We start from the raw sequence: 9,196 nt of genomic DNA on the forward strand, positions 1-9,196 counted from the left end.
GCCTGGTAGAAAACCTAACAGGGTCACTTCCTCATCCAGAGAACGAGCCTCACGCGGAGCTGTGTCCCGTTTATTTCTGTCCTCTGGGACCTGAGCTACTTTTTCTCCTGTAGCYTTGTAGTTTAACCCTCTCTCCTCGGAAACGTCCAAAAATATACTTTGTGCGAGAGATAGCATGACCGTCAACGACCGGGCCGTTTTTATCTGCTGCTCAGCTGTTGGTTGGAAAACCATAATTCAAGATGGATTCCTGCTTCCACATCTTTATTCATTCAGTTGTCCTGTTTGTATTCAGTCCTTCAGGTCCCTGCCTCAAAAACCTCTGTCTGTCGACCTGACCGTGGAAGAAGGTCAAAGGTTAAAGGTCATCTATGGCTCATTGTCTGGTTTCCACGCCATCGATGTTGACTCTGGAACGCCGTACGACCTCTACCTGCCTACGCACGTAAGCTCCTGCTYTGTTCCCGACAGCGTTCTGACCAGACGCGCAGCTWTTTGTCCCTCCTAAGATTGTCCACACTGCGGCACATTAAAATACAAACTATAACTGTTTTTGTTTGTTTTATGTAATAATTCAATTTGTGTTCTGCCCTCTCCAAACCCAAACTAAAGAACAATGGAAAAAATACCAAAAAAAATGCATTGATTGTTGGTTTGACAATGTATTAATTACTTAATACTYAGCATACTTTTCAGGGAAATAAAAATTGAAAACCCTTTTTTTTTTTTTTTTCATTTCTCTGTTACTCTACTTTGTATTGGTTTACCACGTTAAAATCCTTATAAAATATATTAAAGGTTTTTTTTTTTTTGTTATAAAGTGCCAAAATGTAAAATAGAAAAACAATGTATATTGATCAGCCTCTTATTAAACAAAGTAAATGCAGGCTATGTTGGGCGGCAACCAATAATTATTTTAATAATTCAAACTGAAGAGCTGCTTCTCAAACTCTTCTAGAGCTACAGCTGGACTGTCTGCCTCCTGCTGCTGCTGACATGCTCTGTAAATGTGACTTGTGTTGAAGGAGCAGACACAAAATCTGTTAATACACAAACCTAAAAACAATCTTAGACRTTTCTTGGAAGTTATCCTGTTCAAACCACCATCTAGTCACTTGTTTGACATCRTTGTGCTCCAGATTAGACTTAAGTTAACTATAAATTAAAGGTAGAATACACAAATTCCTCTTGAACATCGAGTGCAGACGCTGGTGTAAATTCTGTCATCCAGGAAATGAGAAGAAAATGCCTTTAAACTCCACACAGTGCAGCCCTGCTGTCAGTTAACAGGAACCAGGATCGGTTCTGACCCAACATCCTGGCACTGGTTTGCATTAACTCTGCCCTTGGACTAATGATTGTTGGTGTTGCTTGTTGGATTCTTCCGAGCAGCGATTATATTTCTGCCCCCACCCGTTTTATTTCCATCCCTGCTTTCTGCGTCTCCGGTGTGAATCTCTGGAGAAGTTGTGCTCCACCTCCTACTCACCGTCTACTGATGTTAGTCACTGTTGTTGTTTACTTCTCCTGCTGTCCTCTCTGCTCTCCTCKGCAGCCTGTAGAGCCGTCAGATCCTCCGATACTGCAACCTCTCTGTCTGACATGTTCTATTGCTACAGGTTTTCAACATTCGTTGTTGATAAGCCTGCCACAATAAGCAATAAATCAATGTAATCGCATTAAAACGAGCGCGATCATTTCCATTTGGAAAGGCGCCATTTTGAGAAACGCCACAAACATTTGATACCCAATACGAAGTTGTTAGTCTGCACTGCCTTTCCTTCTTGCCTGTTTTCCTTGATTATTGTGGGGTTTTTTTTTATATAATTTTGGTTACAGAGACTTCATAATCATTTTTAATTGTTGTTTCGTTTGTTTGGTTTATTTTGGATATTTGAAATAGTTCTATATTCTTTAGAAATGAAAGTTTGCTTAATCTTTCTYGCATTATTATTATACCATTATTATTATATTGGTTACAAAACGCCTCAAAATGACAATATTATCATTTATCACAATAATTCTTGGGACAATTTATTGTTCAGCAAACTCTGTTGTTGTATCAGACCTAATCACTACCGTGTCCTTCAACACTGGTCATACAGGCCCTAACCAGTCATTATTCCTGACTATGACTGGTCTAATGTCTGTCTAGTTTACATGACATGCAGGGTTGYGTTAACAGTAACCAGTTATGAAGCAATCTGTGGCTGAAACATGGGAGCCGTTTTAAACTTTAAGAAGCTTTCTCACATTTCTGCAAATCAGTTTGTGTCGAATGTGAACAAAACGCCCACTGCTGGAGAATCACCGCTGGAGAAGCCTTTCTTTTGTTTTGCTTGTTTTTCCCCATTCCTCTGCTGCATGTGGGCACATAAAGCTGACTGTAGACGATGGTGACTCACGGCTACATTTAGACTCAACACTCCTATTAAGCATGCTTTTTTGTTTGTTTTAGCAACATTTAGAGTCACGCTATAAGGTGGAAGAGGCAGACATTGTTTTATTATTGGCAGCATGTTCACATCCTTAAAAAGTCCTACATTCATGTATTTAAAAATGATGGTTTAAATTAATTTTAAAAAGAAAGCTGGGCTCACAGGCCTTAAACCTTATCTTGGTAGGATTATTTAATCTCATGTATTCTGTTTGTTGTTCCTTTTTTTTTTTTAGAGACTTTTTTGACAGGCAAAAGTTTGAGTCACACTCAGATAACATCTTCACTGCGTTTTGTCACTCGAGATGGTTCAAGCTACCGCTAACTAGCTGCTAATGTTATTGTTTACATCTGAAACTTTCCCGCATGTGCAGGCTTGAGGGCAAAAAKAAGATTCTTTTAGTTTCCGTTCCTCCATAGCCACTCTGTCGCTGTCGGACGTTTCCRTTAACAAAACCAAACCTGTAGATGTTGGTGTGATTGATTTTGTGCAGATCGCCACAGCCAAGGGAAAATAACGCAGAAAAACCGTCAGAGTAACCCAGAACCACTCATATTCTTCTTTTTTCTTACTCTCTGTTGGCTATGCTACGCACAGACTCGTTGCCGTGGCAACTGACTGACAACAATGCCACGAATGTATTGGGATTGAACACTAAAAGACCCCTCACACTATTCCCACACAAAGACCAGAACATTCAGTCTCTTTCGGTTTGATGTTTATTTTGCGTTGGTTGATCAGCTGATTTAAACTCCTTCTCTGCTCATGATCTGTCAGAGACTTGGAGTGTGGGTCACCTTTTTTCTTAACTGAATTGAATCAAATTCTGCAGCACATCTACTTGTCACAGTTGTCAAAGTCAAGCTAACATAACTGACCTACGTCCCTCGCTATTTTATTTTGATTAAAACCTTTCCAGATCTTGCTATCTAGATGCCGTGGTGTTGACGATTAGTAGCAAAGCACTGCGTCTCTTTTCCCTTTGTACATCACGCATAAAATTAAGACAAGCTGTCGACAAGCTGACTGCTAAAACCAACGGTGGTCATCGTCAGTGAGCAGTTTTTATGGCCTCCAGCAGGGAGATGGAGGGCGGGATGTTGCATTTTCTTTTTTGTGTCTATCCTGGGTGAGTGCAAATGCAACGGCAGGTGGCTGAGCAACGTTTGTACATTTTTGTGGAGACGGAGCTCTTCAATTCCATTCATGACGCTCTTAAAAAGTCTTAAATTTGAGTTGGTGGAACCTGCAGAAACGCTGAATGATGTTGTGGTGAGACCGAGTGGGTGGCTGGCGCATAAAGCAATTTCTCCCGCTTGAATAATGGATTTGAAGTTGCTCTTCATCTCTTTTCCGCGACGTAGCGCCCATCCCTCTTCTCTTTGCATCACTGGCTTAGATAAATCTCTTGTCTCCTTTAAAGTCTTCTGAAATTATTCAAGAAGTTCTGAGCTAACAAGTTTAGTTTGATGCAGACGAATTACAGTTTTGTTCCTCAGATAAAAGTTTTCTGTTTGAAGAGGGGGGGGGGGAAAGGTTGATAAATGACACACTCTGCAATGGCAACATGTGTGCTGCTTGCGCCCGGTGAGTAGGAGTGGCGTCAGTGAAGGGAGAGAGAAACTCTAAAAATACACCCGTCCTGTCCTCCTTCTGCCATCATTAACTCTGAGTGTCAGTTCTGACCTGCTCTGGATCCTGGTGAGACGTTTTTTCCCTCTCCCTCCTCTCTGGGTATATTAGGCGAGTCTGCACACACAGCTGCCTACTACTGGTGCCTTAAACTGCTGCTGCAGCTGCAAACTTCATCTCTCTCTCTGACACACATGCAGAAAACCTTCACTCTCCCACTTCAGCTTTAAAATCCACTCACGTCCACTTGCTTTTAACACTCTAACAGACTCTTCACACGCCTTCACTGTAGCTGCGCGGCCATACGCTCTCTTAAACACACACGCACACACACACACCTCCTGGTATGTGCGCATCCCACTCGCGCCTCCCTGCACCATTCACTCTAAACTGCGGTTTGGGTTTCCTCAGTGCTGTTGAAAGAAATTCATCTAATCATCCTGGCACAACAATGACTCACGCATTGCATTCTTTCACCTAAAGAGGCAAACACACACACACACACACACCATACGCACGCATCTATGGATGTTGGTGGTAAACTATGCAACAATGCTGATTCCGAGACAGAGGATTAAGATTGCGTTGCGCCTGTGGATGCCGGTCCTCATGCTCAGGATTGTGGTGGCTCGCGTTCCGGTAACGTATGAAACTTTACCCGCTTCCTGCCGCCAGCTCTGAACGCTGACCGTAACTCCGGAGGGGCTTTTTTTTTTTTTTTTTTAATGACACATTGTTCTGCTATTGTTTTATTTTATCATTATTGCTTCATTCACTTCTTCATTCTTCTGTCCCTTCTTCAAAAATGATGGGAGGCGTGATGTTTTATCTAGTGAAAATATGGCACTGATTAATAGTTGGAAAATATTTCTAAGTCTTTTGTAGAGAATTTTTTTTTCTATTCCCCTTCCCCGCATTTTTTAGACAAATTAGTCAAATAAAGTTCATATTTCTAAACTGCATATTGTGAACAGGTCAGTAAATGTTGATTAAATAGATTTTGCTTCTTATGGTTTAAGAAAATTTCTTGGAATAGCTGCTCATGAACAGAAGGAAAGTTTCTAGGATGGTAAGAAAAATGTTTTTGAAGACATAAATAGCATGTGCTTTTAATCAGGGCTGATGTAAAGGATTGCTATAGTAATCGAGTAATTACTCAATCACTTAGTGTGAAGTGGAAGGAGGATGAAAGGTGAAACTGACCCAGAGCCAGTCATACGGCAACAACAACAAACGGCAACTTTACACAAAATAAAGTTACAATTCAACTGTTTAATAGATAGAAAAGCTGACAGTAATGTTCTTAGCTGTGGTATTGTAATCAAAATCTGAAGGAGATTCATTGTAAGCTGGAAGAAAAATATTGGGGTTTTTGTGGTCGAGTGGACAAAGCAGGAAGATTTGAGTATTTTTTTTATTAGCATCATGATATGTCTGAGCAAAGTCACTTGACTTTATGAGAGGGAAATTAAAGGTTTGGAATTAGTTCAGCATTAAATCAGAGGAGGGTGCAGCGGTGAAGTCCTCGCAGCTGAGAAATTCAGGGAACCTTTGCAAAGCAACGTGGGTAAACGTCTCCTTTGGTCCAAGTAAGAGCTACATATAAAATACAAAGACTTGTGTGATTAAAATAAGCACATTGATATAAAGAAACAAAAATAAATCCTTTGTCTTCCTTCTGTTATGCCCTGTGCACTATTGCTAAAATAATTTGTAGAAACGATCTGCCAAAAAATAAGGGAATTTTTTTGCCACCTTTTTCTGTATGTTGCTTCAAAAATGTATTTTTTTATTATTATTTTTAAGAATTTTGCTTTTGCGTCTGTTGAACAGATCCAGGGTCCCGTCCATCCTCACGCCATCATCATTTTGCCCAACAAAGCCGGGACCGAGGTCCTGGTTTGCTACGAAGACGAGGGCGTCTACATCGACACGTACGGCCGCATCACCAAGGATACGGTGCTGCAGTGGGGCGAGATGCCAACATCTGTCGGTAATCAGAGGCACAGAAAACCCTGTGAGCAAAAACGTGGAAGTGGTTACGTCCTCTGCTGAAGACTCATCTCTGTCCGTCCGTGTTTGTCCAGCCTACCTTCAGTCCAACCAGGTGATGGGGTGGGGAGAAAAGGCCATAGAGTTGAGGTCGGCCAACACGGGGAACCTGGACGGAGTGTTCATGCACAAAAAGGCCCAGAAACTCAAGTTCCTGTGTGAGAGGAACGACAAGGTGAGGATGACCAGCAATGTTTAYGCGTTAACACATGCTTTATCTGAAATATTTCACCTGTTAATATTACATAACGCACATTAATCAAACTACCTAATTTGACCAGAGAGCCTCTCTCCGGCGGAGGGTTACCTAAGTTCACCTCAGGGCGTTAAGAGAGAGGTGAACGACGGTGGAAGGCAAAAGGTTTCCGTGACAGCAGACGGCAACAAAAGTTGAACATTTTTCAACTTTCTCGTGTTGCGTTGCTAGCTCATAGATGTCTAGGTGTACGAGCACCAAATTTCACATGTACRAATTACGCCATTCACTGGGCTTGGTGAGGACCAGAGACTGGCGCCTCGTCACATAAGTTCCACAGGGAACGAATGGAGAGGAACATTTCCAAATTTTAGACAAAATGGCTTGCTTTAAACTTTCCTGGTTATAAAAATCTGGAAAACTGAGAATCTTCAGATACTGTTGGTTCGAGACACTAAAACGTTTTTTTTGAAACCGTGCATACACTGGCAGTTTTTGGTATGGGCAGTTGCCCAGGGCAGCAAAGGAAGGATCGAGGGCGTCTAAGAATTAGAAAATTATCTTATCTATCAGAACAAGTTTGCTGCTACTTGACTACATCACCTGCTTTCTGCTACATTAAAAACAACCAAAAAAGTCAGATAATTGGTTGYGTTTAATTGGTTGGATGAAGTCAGGCATAGAGATTATTTATGATTAATCGCAGTGCTACTGTGTGTGATTAATCTGATAAAAATGTTTGATCAATTGACAGCACTAGTTTCTTCCCAAATCATAACAGCTTCATACACGGCTTTGAGATCAAACTTAACACGCCACCAAAACTGTTCTCCGTGTTGCAGGTGTTCTTTGCTTCGGTGCAGTCCGGCGGCAGCAGCCAGATCTACTTCATGACGCTCGGACAGAACTCTCTGTTCAGCTGGTAACCGGCGGACCTGCTGACTGCTGGCGTCCGTCTTTTTGATTCTGTGTTCGCGCGACGATTAGATTTGTGCTGACCGACGCTGATCTTCAGGATTGAAGGATTATAACCTCAGGTCTATTCGGCCTGATCCCACTTCGACATGAACTGATCGCAGATCTTTCTGCTTGAATCCACCGATCGGGCTCCCGCAGCACGACACTCGAGAGATTCAGAGACAGGTAACTTAATCGCTGCGCCCCCTGTTGGCATGGATTGTCGGTAGGAAGAGCSTAGCTAGCTGCCAGTGCCTTTGTGAGAAGGCAGCGACTCTTTACAGCGTTGCTGTCTCATCAACATGTAGCAGAAGAACATCCAATCTTGCAAGTGTAAAAATTTCAGAACACACTCCTGAACGATTGAAGTTTTTATTTGTCAGATCATTTTTRATTCAGTTAATTGTGATTTTGTGACGTCTTCTCAAAATACTTTTTTGTTATTATTTCTAGATCAGTGCTGCCTGTTTGTAATACCTCAAAGATTTTTATTATTCATCAAGACTTCTAGATGGTCTAGATACGATCAATTTCTATAATTTATTCATCGATACGCGACCACACAAACGATGAAGTGTATCGTTTTTGTCAGGATTATGACTCCACAATTCACATATGGATCCCTTTATCTGGAGAAAAACAATAATAACTAACGTGATTGAATTAATTGATAAGCACTTTAAAAAGAAAATCCTTTTCACACCAATGCGCTCCGCTACGCTCCACTGCGTAGTTTGTGTAAAATTTCTGTCTTCTAGCATTTTCCTATCAGTTTCCATAACTTCTAGTGCGAAGTTATTCAGTCCAGCCCAGAACTTAAACTCATCCTTTCGTTTCTGCGTACTGAGGACCAAAAACAAAACSGCTTTGAACTTTTGAGATGAAGAAAAGTGACAGCCCCACTGTTGCTTTTTTTGTGTCTATTGTACAGCTTACGATGTACATATTTATCRAAAATGCACTGTTTTCTAAATGTTTTAAAAATGCCAAGCCATCTTTATTTACGTGTACAGAAATACAGGCTTATAAATGTGAAATTCAACCTCAGAACRGACTATTTGTGTGTTACTTTTGTGATTTCTGAATGTTTGTGAATATGAGYAAGAGCCACTGACAGTAAAGCTCTTGTTCAGGTTCCACCAACATTTATTAAAGCATAGGTGCTTTAATAAATTCAGTTTTTTTTCTTTTTGTTGACTTTCTCCTGATGCGTATAAATCAGGTGTTTTGCACAATAACCATGATACCGGTGTTTGCTCTTATGTATCCTGCTTTGAGACGAATTAATGTTTTCAAAGTAAGATATAGTAAGCCGTTGAAGTTCCTGGTATCCGTTTCCTTTAGATCAGTATTTGTTTTACTGTCAAATATGGCACGTACTAATGTTTCTGACAGGATATTTGTTTGTTTTTGTTGCTTTTGATGCCTTTAATGTACTTCATTTCAAAGTGTTGTGTCCTGTTGTTTTRATTTCAGGAACAGAAAAAACAAAAGAGGAGAGATTTATTCAATTTGTTTCACTAAGTGTAACTTTAAAAATGGGCAAAGTTTTGTAAGACAGAGACTGAGATCAGTTTGAAGAATATTATAATGTTGTACAGAATATGCTAACCAAATTATCAACCTGAAAACTTGTCCGAGGCCATTGTGYGATGAAAACTTCACCAAAAACGTGTGAATTTTGCATTTGGAGATGTTTCCGTTTTCATTGTGTATACATTCCAGCCTTAGACTTTGCTTGCGTTGCTTTGTACGTTCCGCTGCTGKTTTTCACTTTRAATTTTGTCAAAATATTGCCAAATATTTTTTGTAGTCATTAATATTTGTCGGTAGATTTAAGTATAAACTTGAAAATGCAGCTGGTTCTGTGAGAATATTGTGAGAATATTAACCTCAACAAAAACAGATCTTACTGGGTGTT

General features: G+C 40.6%; 1 protein-coding gene across 1 annotated transcript in view; it reads left to right on the forward strand.

Moving 5' to 3' along the window:
- The window catches only part of LOC103471065 (mitogen-activated protein kinase kinase kinase kinase 4-like), a 65,035-nt gene extending 56,808 nt beyond the window's left edge, over positions 1–8,227 (forward strand). Inside the window, exons 25-28 of the mRNA XM_017307005.1 lie at positions 216–445; positions 5,904–6,063; positions 6,158–6,297; positions 7,161–8,227. Coding sequence (XP_017162494.1) covers positions 216–445; positions 5,904–6,063; positions 6,158–6,297; positions 7,161–7,244 — 614 coding nt within the window. The 3' untranslated portion in view covers positions 7,245–8,227. The remainder of the gene's footprint in view (positions 1–215; positions 446–5,903; positions 6,064–6,157; positions 6,298–7,160) is intronic.
- Positions 8,228–9,196: the final 969 nt, after the last annotated feature.

Source organism: Poecilia reticulata, linkage group LG10 (genome assembly GCF_000633615.1).
Source record: "Poecilia reticulata strain Guanapo linkage group LG10, Guppy_female_1.0+MT, whole genome shotgun sequence".
In the NCBI taxonomy this organism is placed as follows: domain Eukaryota; kingdom Metazoa; phylum Chordata; class Actinopteri; order Cyprinodontiformes; family Poeciliidae; genus Poecilia; species Poecilia reticulata.